This window comes from Cryptococcus neoformans (assembly GCF_000091045.1).
Source record: "Cryptococcus neoformans var. neoformans JEC21 chromosome 11 sequence".
Taxonomy (NCBI): Eukaryota; Fungi; Basidiomycota; class Tremellomycetes; order Tremellales; family Cryptococcaceae; genus Cryptococcus; species Cryptococcus deneoformans.
This window is the reverse complement of record NC_006680.1, coordinates 815,794-827,011: the sequence shown is the minus strand read 5'-3', so window position 1 is coordinate 827,011 and position 11,218 is coordinate 815,794. Positions and strand designations below refer to the sequence as shown.

The 11,218-nt window shown below is 48.7% G+C and overlaps 5 protein-coding genes across 5 annotated transcripts; 1 reads left to right on the top strand and 4 right to left on the bottom strand.

The window, feature by feature from the left end:
- Positions 1 to 420: 420 nt before the first annotated feature.
- On the bottom strand, positions 421 to 1,787 carry CNK02800 (expressed protein). Its single transcript, XM_567749.2, has 7 exons — positions 1,629 to 1,787; positions 1,427 to 1,570; positions 1,286 to 1,378; positions 1,139 to 1,216; positions 818 to 1,081; positions 630 to 749; positions 421 to 575 (listed from the first exon to the last, which is right to left on the bottom strand). Exons 1-7 carry the CDS (start codon positions 1,707 to 1,709, stop codon positions 513 to 515), a joined length of 843 nt encoding a protein of 280 aa, XP_567749.1. The 5' UTR covers positions 1,710 to 1,787; the 3' UTR covers positions 421 to 512.
- A 531-nt stretch (positions 1,788 to 2,318) lies between these two features.
- On the bottom strand, positions 2,319 to 3,558 carry CNK02790 (hypothetical protein). Its single transcript, XM_024658092.1, has 6 exons — positions 3,302 to 3,558; positions 3,132 to 3,184; positions 2,890 to 3,047; positions 2,680 to 2,783; positions 2,511 to 2,577; positions 2,319 to 2,448 (listed from the first exon to the last, which is right to left on the bottom strand). Coding segments are annotated over exons 2-6 (351 nt in total). The 5' UTR covers positions 3,133 to 3,184; positions 3,302 to 3,558; the 3' UTR covers positions 2,319 to 2,427.
- A 32-nt stretch (positions 3,559 to 3,590) lies between these two features.
- CNK02780 (conserved hypothetical protein) lies at positions 3,591 to 5,133 on the bottom strand. The gene is made up of 5 exons (XM_567875.2): positions 4,931 to 5,133; positions 4,791 to 4,875; positions 4,599 to 4,720; positions 4,347 to 4,544; positions 3,591 to 4,294 (listed from the first exon to the last, which is right to left on the bottom strand). The coding sequence occupies exons 1-5, from the start codon at positions 5,041 to 5,043 to the stop codon at positions 3,634 to 3,636; spliced, it is 1,179 nt and encodes a 392-aa protein (XP_567875.1). The 5' UTR covers positions 5,044 to 5,133; the 3' UTR covers positions 3,591 to 3,633.
- A 263-nt stretch (positions 5,134 to 5,396) lies between these two features.
- Positions 5,397 to 5,908, top strand: CNK02775 (hypothetical protein). The gene is made up of 4 exons (XM_024658814.1): positions 5,397 to 5,509; positions 5,567 to 5,668; positions 5,731 to 5,746; positions 5,807 to 5,908. The coding sequence occupies exons 1-4, from the start codon at positions 5,413 to 5,415 to the stop codon at positions 5,841 to 5,843; spliced, it is 252 nt and encodes an 83-aa protein (XP_024514648.1). The 5' UTR covers positions 5,397 to 5,412; the 3' UTR covers positions 5,844 to 5,908.
- A 1,619-nt stretch (positions 5,909 to 7,527) lies between these two features.
- On the bottom strand, positions 7,528 to 10,873 carry CNK02770 (beta-1,3 glucan biosynthesis-related protein, putative). Its single transcript, XM_567874.1, has 5 exons — positions 10,696 to 10,873; positions 10,405 to 10,624; positions 10,260 to 10,345; positions 9,263 to 10,209; positions 7,528 to 9,215 (listed from the first exon to the last, which is right to left on the bottom strand). Exons 2-5 carry the CDS (start codon positions 10,570 to 10,572, stop codon positions 7,933 to 7,935), a joined length of 2,484 nt encoding a protein of 827 aa, XP_567874.1. The 5' UTR covers positions 10,573 to 10,624; positions 10,696 to 10,873; the 3' UTR covers positions 7,528 to 7,932.
- Between the last annotated feature and the right edge of the window lie 345 nt (positions 10,874 to 11,218).

The window sequence follows — 11,218 nt, the reverse complement described above, 5'->3', positions numbered from 1 at the left end:
CTAGTCGGTCGGTCTGTGTTTGTACAGAAATGCAAAGATGTTTCATTACAGGAGTGATTAGCAGTATCTTCCGCCATGCCAAATCATTGCAAGCGCTTTTCGACCATGATAGTTTCACAGTCTCTAGCTCATCGATAACTAGTTGTAGGGACTTCCGGCTCAAAAATGCCTTTGAATGAGGTCCTTGGATAGACTGAAGGATATTTTGGACAATTTCCGAGATCTGATCATCTTTTAGGGCCGACCCCCTTGAAGCAATTGCCTCTGCCTCATGAGAAATAAATGAGGAAATGACTTTCGCAAGACACTTGATAGCCTCGCGCTTCATTAAGGGGTCTATACTCTCCGCCAATTTGAAGGAGGCCGCTGCCAATCTGATGGTCAACTGTGATACTTCAGATCTTTGGTCGACAGCTGGTGAAAGCACATATTATATGCAAACAATTAACACTCAGACTTCTATAACAGATAATTTCAAAGATTTATACTGATTGATAGGCTTGCAACATCATTCACGTTTTCATCTTTGCTTTGGCTGGCACCACACTTCTTGCAGTAGCAAAAGAGGCACCTCGCTGCGACAAATGTTAATAGGCTCAACCACGCGCAAGTTTCAGTTTATTGCTTACTACTAGTGCTGACGACCGAGCGGACGTCCCGCTTGCCCCAGAACATTCCATATCATCACTAATTTGCTTCCCCAGGTTTGGTGATGCATACTGTGGTGGATTAAAAGTGCGGACGGTTGCCTAACCTTCGTCATTAATAGTGTCGCAAACAAAATCGTATTATACAGAGACAAATAAATCAAACCCACCATCTCACTGAAATTCACGGATTTTTTGGGCTTGGGCTCCTTTACAATGGCCGCAGCAGACTCCAGCTTTTCCATCCGAGCCATGACCTCTTTCTGTCCCATTTTCAGACGACCCATGAGTTCCTCATGCTGCACTCTAATTCGAGCTTCAAAGCCCTCTTGCTGCTCCCTGATACGTGCCTCAAACCCCTTTCGCTGAGCCTCCAATTGATCTTCAAAAGCCTTCTGTTGTTGTTTAAGTTGAGACACCGTATAATCTTTCTGCTACTCTACATCAGTCACATATGGTCAGACTTGATGATTATTCCACTCTAGACGTACCTGTTCTCGGCCACGCTCTCGAGCTTTGAGCCCTATTATTTGATTTTCAAGCTCGTACACGCGCCCTTTGTGAGTAAACTATTGTATTCCTGTTATCAGCCTTCGTTGGCCTGCTTGATGCAATCGCGTCACGCTGGAGCTACCCACACTTTCTTGCTCGTATGAACTCTCCATAAGAAAGCGGGCATTTTCAAGCTTGTCTAACCGGTCTCGGAGATCCTGGAGTTCAGAATCCTGAGCCTGATTAGGATTAGCCTGGTTCTGGATCTATCTCTACGTGAAACCGACGGCTAACTGCTTTTCGTATCTACTTTGCCGGGCTTCGTCCGCAATCAAGAACTTTTCAAAGAGTTTGTTATTCAGAACTAGTTGATTTTGTAGACATGTTATCATACCCTCAATGACCAATGAGTCATTGACTGATGGTTGGGGCTAACATCCCATGCCTTGCATCAGTAATGTTTCACCACCCAACTACGTCTGCACCCACATGACAATGACTGTTCGAGTTGTTGGTTGTGACGGACTTCTGGGAGCTGCTGTTCTCATTCGAGAGGGCCACGAAGCGCATATCGAGATATATGAACTATGTGGGTCTTTTGAGACGAACACAAGTAAGGTTATAGAAAGCAAGATTGTTGTATGGGAGTTACAAGAGCGATGGGAACAATTGAACAGAAGAACAGCGCCATTCGATGACGCGGTAAGCTTTCGTTGCGCGGCTGATTTTTTGCATTTGTACTTGGGCTGTTTATCTGATTATCTCGCTCGCTTGACGGATTAAGTACCGGATCTCATTATGATCCGTAGCAGGCTATCTCATGCTGACGCGTCTATTCTCCGTTCCACGCACGGCTCTTGTTGTGATGAACACGCAGACGCAGTCAATGAAGGTCTCTTGCTCAACACTCACATGAGCTTTCAGACAAGCACTTTGCACTCTGAAGATAAAAAAAGCTAATGGATGGTGCTATTCCTGAGAGACTTAGCAAAACTATTGGTTTGGTTAGGGCTATTCAGAGTTCAGGTGGAAGAACGAGAAGGATGGTGCGTGGTGGTGCGGGGTAGTAGAGCTCAAGCAAATCTCTTGGAAGAAGCTATCTCGACATTACACTCAAATACTTGAAGCCGCTCTTGCGCTTGTAGAGCTTGTTAAGGAGGGGTACATTGGGATGAATGGTGATTATTTGTGTGTTTTACATGCAGTCACTGTATAAACATAGTACGAGATTTCGTACACTCAGTTTTATTTACGTAGTAGCTGTTAATCCCCAATTCCAGTTGATCAATCAATCTCGTATCTCCCATCCCTTGACATGATTATCAACACTCAATCTCACAGCAACGAGGAAGCAAAACAGATTTTACTCACACCAAAGTACCCTCCTAATCCAGGTCTACCAGGTAGCCTATAATGCAGAGGATAACCGGTCAAAAGCCTTATCAATCGTATCCATCGAATCATCCATCAATCAGCTTCTCTTACAATTCATGAAACAACAGAGAAGAATATGTAAAGGAAAAAAGGGGAGCTGCCTTACCCTCCAAGGCCATAATATCTCCTCCAGGCGGCCGCCGTATTATCGATACCCGTACCTACTTCCCATGCCAAGGGGGTTCCAAGCGGGTGGGGCATACCCATCAACTATTTTCGTCAGTCAGCCACCGATCTCTCAATATCGTTTCCTTCACAACTTTTCTTCTTTTCGGTACCTCTCGACCCCAAGTCTGACGAAGAGCGACAAACTCACCCCAGCACCAAATCCAACATTCGGCCCCGCCCATCTCGTCTTCACAGCAGGGTATATCGCAGCCCTCCCTCCACCGGGTAAGGTGGTCGTTGGGAAAGGTAGTTCTTGAGGATTGACGTATGGGTGATGGATTTGGAAGTGGTCAATGTTCAATGGCACTGTTCATGCATTTCAAGTGGGGCGATGGACGAAGGGGGTTAGTTAGCAGCGTTGGAGAAGAGGGAGAAAGGAATGGGACTTGCTTTTGGTAAGCTGTGATGGATCGTATGTGGTGATTGATAAAAGTGAGTTTCCTCTATGTCAAGGTATGAGTATAATGTCAAGGTTTTATCGAATCAAGTAGAATGAGTGAGAATTTCAGACTCCTTTGTCTTCCTGATGGACCTTCTCTTCCGCTTCTTATAATACGAACCGATTATACACGGGACACCTTTCTTCCTGTCAGTCAAACAAATATAAAACTCCCTTTGTTCTACTGGTATGGAGTTATGGAGCGATTTAGGCTTGATTTGTCGAATGAAATCTTCTTTGTTGTTTTTTTCATCTGCGCTATCGGAAGATAATGTATGAAAAATGAATGAGTCCGCAAGCGAATACGCAGTACGCGCTTCCCCAATATTAACTTGTGCTTTCAAGTTTCGCATGATATTCTCACATGCCTGATCTACTCTGGGTTACATAAACCCCCCCCCCCCGTTTTCACCCCTAACACACTCCCTCTACCTAGAACGACAGACGGGCATCTCACCACACCCCAGCCCCATTTCCAGGAGCTGCCGCACCAGGTGCAGCCGGCAAACCCGCCGCAGCCGCAGCTCCAGGCGTTACGACCGTCCTCCTCTGCCCCGGCTGACTTTCCCTATCCCTAAATCCTCCTGTTGTACCCCAGTGCGAACTCCCTACACGCTCGTGCCCTTGGCCTCCTACATTTGAATGGGCATGTTCCCCTCGTTCGCGATCGGGTCTTTCGGGTCGATCTCCACCAGTGCTGCCTGCAGCCACTGCCGACATCCTCTCGGCGCGCTCACTCCTCTCCCTGTGCGGCCGCTCGTGGTGGTGATGGTCATACCGACCCCCATGTGGACGAGGATGGTACTCGTGTTCGCGGTCACCACCAATCCGTTCACCCCTCTCACGGCCGGTACCGTGCGTACGACGTTCGCCCCCGGGATTACCGCCTTCGTGTTCCCTTTCTCCTCTGTCACCTCGCCCACCATGCCCATGCCCATGTCCGTGCCCGTGACCGTGCCCACCGCCTTCGCCATTGGTGGAGATGCCGTTTACGTTGTTGGTGGAATTGGTGCTTATGTAAGCGGGTTTGTTGGCATTTTCGAGCAGAGTTCGGTTCGCGCGGTAGTCACATGTGGTGGATGGTGGAAGATTGAGTAAGGAAAGAATCTTGGCCCTATTCTCTTGGTCAATAATGCCAACATATAGGCAGGATAAGGTAAACATACCTTAAGGAGCCATTTCGGACATTTTCTCCTTCATCCTCCACCCAGACACTCAGGATACCCTCCGCCTGCCTCATGCTCAAAACGCAGCCCACAACATTATCCGCCTCATCGAACTGGTCACCTATAAGAGAGAAGAGAAGCGATTCGTAGAGGACGGGGACGATAGGGTGAACGAGCCGGATGGTAAATCGACCTCCGCTGTAGACTTACATGTCAGTGTAGCTCAATTAAGCCAGAAAAGCAAAGACATACTCTCGCATCTCCTCCCAAACGCCAGGTCGACCAATCCGGCTGACGAAAACGAGTACGTCGGTGACTGGAGGTAATTCGTTCACCGGGGTAAGATGGGAGTAGAGATGGAGGAAAGACTCAATCTGTCAATCCAAATGGCCACAGTCAATTATCATTAACGTGATACCAAGTGACGTTTGGTAGGAGACGTACTGAGCCAAAAGTAGCGACCCGGCGAATCTCTTTTTCGTAGTCAACCTTAGCATTCGGAGGCCGATGGACGTAGGATATGGACCAGCTAGTTTCTGCGTATCAGCGTAGGATATTCTGTAGGAGATATCGACGCAACGCACTCCTGCCTGAGCGGATGCCTGCCGGCGACTGAGATTTGAGTTGCAGCCGGAATCTTGTCTACGCTGAGTGAAAGCCTGGATGAGCCGCTGAGGGAGGTTGTTCGCTGTGCCATGGTCTGAGAGTCTATACGGAAGCCGGGGTATACGTGGGAAGAGAAGAGTAAAATCTGAGATTATTTTTGTATGGAGATAGGAACAATTAGCTGCTTTCAACACTTTTCCACAACGGTTTTCCGGCAGATTTCGATATAAAGATAAGCGCGCCTAAGAATATTCCGGGGCTTTTGTAAATGTGCGCCTAATTCAGCTGCGGACGCAATTAGGCTCTTCTTGGGCAGGTACAGGAGTGACGTCATTACGTCATGTTTTGACATTTTGAATTTGAGCTGCTGTGCCATTTACGTACTTGGCCATCTATATAAAGAAGCTCTCCAAATAACTCCACTAACAACTCTTAAATCGTCTACCAAAAACCATCCACAATGTCGTACCCTCCTACAACCACATATCAGCACCCCACACAGCCCTCAATTGATGCTCCAGTCGTTGCAAAGCAGCCCATCTCACAACGAGTCATGGGTATGTCTTCTGTCATTGTTTACACTCGTATTCTTGCGTTGATTCATTTCAATCTAGATATTAGGAATGCTGGATCAAGAGAGTCTATACAGGAGAAACAGCAGGACGAAGAAGTTATGAGACTGAGAGGCGGATGTCCCGGTCATCTCTGTGGTCTTCGTAAGTCTTCACTTGACCGCACCTTTGATCAGAAGTGATCCTGACGCAATTTTGATACTTAGCTATTCTCCCATGCCGGTAAGCCATGATTGGTTCTCTTTTATTCTAATAAATGCAGAAGCTCATCATACACCGTAGATGTGACATTTGTATCATCCCTATACCGTGCTGTTAGACCATCAACGAAGCATAATGCGCTCCATACGACCCCTTGTATTTATTATACACGACTATGTATCGATAATTGTTCGCTCAGTATGATATAACCTTTACGACTTCCCAATCATCACTTACCCAAGCAAACTTCCCTGTCTGGAGGAATGGCCTACTGTTTCCTGACAGTTCTCCCCAAGAAATTTGGCCTTAGTTATTGTCACTATCGCCCTGGATTGGCTCTTTATACTCTGGGCGCAAGGGCATCGGTTGTGTTGTATTGATTTGATCGTTGGATATCCGTAATGGCACAACCAATTCTCCCAGCAGCAGAGGGCGGAGCGCCTACCGTCCTTTTGGCCGTCGTCCCAGGAGGTAGATCATTTACAAAATCCTCCGCCGGATCAGATAACAGATGAACTTACCTACTTGTAGTTCCTCTTAGCAGCGTTATCCTTTTTATTTCCTTCGCCCACTTGTCTCTCTTGAGGTGTTCCTTTAGATTCTGCAAACTTCGTTGACTGTTCCCCCTTCGTCCTTGTACTTGACACTGTTCTCTCATTTTGCCTTTGCAGATCACGCGTAAGCACATTCATTGCCTTTCGGCACGAACGACTCGTCATCCATATCCACAGCCACATCCATAACTATCTCCGTCCCATCATCCAGTTTCACACTCTCCCCATCCTTTCCAAAAAGCTTTTGCTCCTCCCACGCATCCCGCATAGGGTCCCTTCTCAACCCCAACTCCGATCACCCATACTTCCTCTTTCCTCTCAAAATCCCCCTGGTCTCTTCTTCCCCTCTCATCATCTCCTTCCCACAACCACACTTGCACGCCGCTTCCGCCAAGAGCGGAGGGATGAGCGAGAGTGTGCTGGGGTGGTCTGTTAGACCAGGTGAATATTGAACGAACGATGTGTCGAAGATGTATTCTCGCCATCTCATTTGTGTGCAGTTTCCTCATCCTCCCACCTACCGCCCTTCGCTCTCTCCCAAGTAACCCAACTGGGCCTTTCAGTCTGCTTTTCAACCAAATACAACTTGTCCGTCTGTTTCCTGTTCCCTTCCGTCCAGAGGCCCATCACCGGCCTTCTCTTTTCCACTTGTTCCACTTCCAGACTCTCACCACCCTGAGGAGGGTGGAACATCATGTGAGAAGCAGACAAGCCCAAGGAGAAAGCGGAAAATGGATGGCACTTGGCGGAGGGAGGAAGTTAAAGAGTTGAATGATGATGACATTTCTCATTGCTGGATTGAGATATGAGTTATTGATGATGACCTCAATAGTAGTATGCGCTACTGAGATAAGAAAGTTGGTAGATGGGTAAATGGAAGGCGAAGGAAACTTAATAAGTACCTTTAAGTTAAAGGTCATGAGCAATAAGAATTTTGATGTATCTTCTTATCTTCTTATCCGAGAAGGATCGGACGCATCCGCAACCGCCATCCAGAACTCTTCCTGCTTTTGTGATGGAAGATCACACCTTTTAACAGAGAAAGAGGCGACAAAATCCCTCTCGTTTATGTTGCCAAGAAAGCCGGAAAAGACTTTCGCAGTATGAGAATCATCAATGAACTGCTTGAGTAGCACAACCGTCCAAAAAAAAGTACAAAGGAGGAAGGGAGCAGAGATAAAGACATGATATTACAAAGCGTTTTAATGGGTGTATTGAATAAACTCGCAAATAGTACCCGCAAATGCTTATCAAAATCCATGCCAAAGTACGATGAGATAAAACACATTTTCAATATCAATGGTAAGAAAGAAGTGGGTATATAGCTTATCTTTGCGAAGAAAGAAAGTGGTATCTATTGTCCATGATCGTACTCGGAATAAGCACTCTATATTTTTCTCCTTGGGCCTCTTCGCGCCCAACTGTTACCGCCTTTTTTTTCCTACATATACCTAAGCTCTTCAAGATGGAAGTCAATGCAGGATTTGAATAAAGGCACTAAAAGCTTGTCTAACAATGCAGAAAACATCTCTTTTTTGAATATGCTCATGATAAAACATAAGACAGTCTTGACCCGTCCTCTTACACCTGGCCCACGACGCTCAACAGTCCACAGTTTGGCAACATTCCTGGCATAATCATCCGAAACGCCTCTCAAAGGCTCACCTCCTGAAAGCCCTCTTCTATCCCCGTCTTCCTCTCCTTTATTTGGTTCTCACTCTCCATACTCTTGATAGTACTAGGGCTTTCCATTACCTCTTCACCTTCAAGTGCGGAAGCATCAGAAACCGAGACGGGAGACACACTTCTACGGTATGAAACACTTTCGAGCAAACCGTCATGGCTATCTGTGGAGATGACGCTAGACTCCCGCTGGCCCCTTGTCATCGATCTCTGCTGCGTCGGTCCGGAACCGGGAATGGGCGTCGTCCCCGACCTTTCTGGCCGGGGAGATCTTTGACCATTGGAAGCTCCCGAGTTGGCTCGTACAAGAGATCGATCCCTCTCTTCACCATCGTATCCCCGAATTGTTAAGCTTGAGTTGTTTGCTACAGGCGGCGGGGGGCGAATCATGCTAGTAGCGTCCAATACACTTTGAGGGATTGCGGTAACGTCCAATGGGGATGGGGCGTTTGGTGAGCGAAGAGATGCTTTGGGTGTCTTTTCCCGGGAAGGGTCTTCGGTAGTGATGATGGCGGTGCGAGTTTCGAAAGAGGGTGGGCGAGAAGAGTATGGAGAGTGAGGAGAATGGAAAGAGGGGGAATGTGGAGAGAGTGGGGAATGAGATGAATGAGGGGAACGGGCGAGAGGAGAAGGGGTACGGGAATTGAGCATCACGGGACTCCGTCGATGTTCCAATCCCGCATGTGCCATCCTTTCCTCTTCTCTTTGCCTCTCCAACTCGTCCTCTGTCATGTTTGGCGAACCAAATGGTACTGCCCGTCCACCTTCAAGATCAATATCCACCATCTCCGCATCCATACTTCCCCTTCCCTGGGATCCCGAGCCGAGAGAAGACAGACGAGATGCACGACGGGCGGCGGATCCGACAGAGGTATCGAGGTTCATCACCCAGCCACCGCGGAGACCCGAAGTTTCAGCTTGGGCGATAGCGGACATGGCTTGGATATCGGCTCGTGTGGGGAGGTCAATGGGTGTAGGTGCAGGGGCAGGTGCGCGCTTACGCCGAGATGGAGAATGAGTAGGAGGTGAAAGGTATCCCGAGCCTGAACCTGAACCGGAAACAGTAGAGGGTGGTCCCGGTTTGAGAGGATGATCAATGGTAGATGTCACTGGTGTAATGACTCTCACGGGGGAAGGAGATGGATGTCTAATTTTGGGGATGGATGGTTGTTCGGGAGATGAAGGTGGGAGGAGAACATCGGAATCACGGGTTACAGGAGTTCCCGGTACTGCAGCGAGGTGTTGAGAACCGCCTGTTGCTTATTAGTATACGTACTCTAGGGAGAAGCAGTATACTCACCAAGGCTTTCTTGCAGCGGGCTGTTGCTGTTACTTGTGTTCCCATTGGTCCCCTCTCTGCCCTTTCCTTTCCCTTTCCCTTTCCCTTCAGTTTCACTCACACCGTAGCCTGTCAACCTTCTAGCCTCTTCTAATCCTCTTTCAACCTCTTCAATGTCTAATCCCAATCCTAATGATTCCCACTTTCTCACACTCCTATCCCACCATGCTTCAAGCACATTCCATCCTCGGTATTGGCCCGCGAGCCGGAGTCCACTTCCAACCTCACCATATGTCCCTCCACCGTTATAGCTGCTATACCCGATCTCCTCCTCTTCATCTGACGAAGCAGCCTTGTCCGCTTCCCATCCTTCACCGGACTCCAGCTCATCCACAAACGCGGCTAACCATTTACCCCAGCCGCCTTCGCCATCCCCATTCCAAAGGACGCACTTTCGGTCAAAATCTCGTCCAAAGACGATGACTTGTCCCCACGCGCCATTCGCCCCCGGGTCGAGATCAACACCGACATAATTCCCTGTTCGATCACTTAACAGCGGGATCCAGCCTTTACACGCATAGACAGTTTTGATCCATTGAGGAGGGACAGACGCCATAGTCGCCAATATCGCCGGGTTTCCACCTACTGTAGGGTCATCTTCCGCGTATCTCCAAAATGCCCACTCCCGCATAACCTCCTCAAGGGGCAGAAAATACAGCCCAAAAAACAATCCTCCGGAGCCGGAGATGTTGCCAGTGGTCTCGAGGTCTTGGCCGTCTGCAACTTGGATAGACTCGCGTACCGAGCGAGGAAGTGGACACCCGATTTCGGCCTCAAAGGTGGCCAGTAAAGTCGGATTGACAGGTGGGTTGAGTGTTTCGAGGAGTTCGGGGAATGAGCCAGCAAGGGTTTTACGCAGTCGGTGGAAAGTATGGGTTAAGGGAGGATAGGAATTTGGGTTCGCGGAGCTGTGCGGAACGTTAACGAAGACGATGGAAAAAAAATGGAATGCACAAACAAGTCTCTTGGAGGGTAATTGTTGTTGTAAGCGTTGCTGTTACGTCTACTAGGACCAGGCGAAGACGACGCGCTATCCAATTGTGGCTTGACGCGTCCAATGTCAGCCACCACCTGACGCAGCAAAATGATATCGCGTGACTCACGCCATCATTGTACCCGTTGCCATAGTGTATGTTACCAGCATTGGTGGTCGGTAGACTGAATGCGTCGCGGGTAGAGTCCATAACGGAGCGCCTGTTGTTGTAGCGGTTCGGATTGGACTTTGAAGAATTGCCTGAAAAGAGGCTTGAGATGGATTGGAGAAAGGGCATTTTGGGCGTGAGATTTTGCGGGCAAGGCTGCGGAATATCGGCGCTACGATTGCTGGGCAAGGCGTTAGCCATAGCCAGAGCTGTAGAGAGCAAAGGGAGAGTTTGAATGGGCCGCTCACTTACAGCTGTTGCGACTAACGAGATGGACGGGACAAGCTGCTATTGATGGCGTGGTGAGCGAGTCACGTGGCAGGCGCTGAGTGGTCGTGGATATGGGAAGGACTACAGGAGCATGTGTGTGGCGGCAGGGGGCGCTGTCTTCTCGAGGCCGGAAACGCGGGAAACAATGAGTCAAGCTCACAATGGAAAGCAAAGTGCAGAGATCAACACTGCACCCGCCGGCACCGACAAGCAACAACCCCGACACAGGTGCATAGGGTTACGTAAACACACTTATCCGAGGATCAACCGCGCGAAAGTCACATCCGATGCACCACCATGGCTTTTCAACGATGCTACAGTGGCCACTGGGAAGAAAGAGGGTCGCAGCACTGTCACACCCGACAGCCACACTCTGGCAAAAAGGGTGTCTATGTCTATGACGCTCCACTTCTATCTTTCTCAGCGTCCTGCTTGGCAACCACTCGTACTTGGTCAATAGTCGCTCTTCGTTCTTCAACAGCTGCGTGCGGTGTCGACGACGGAG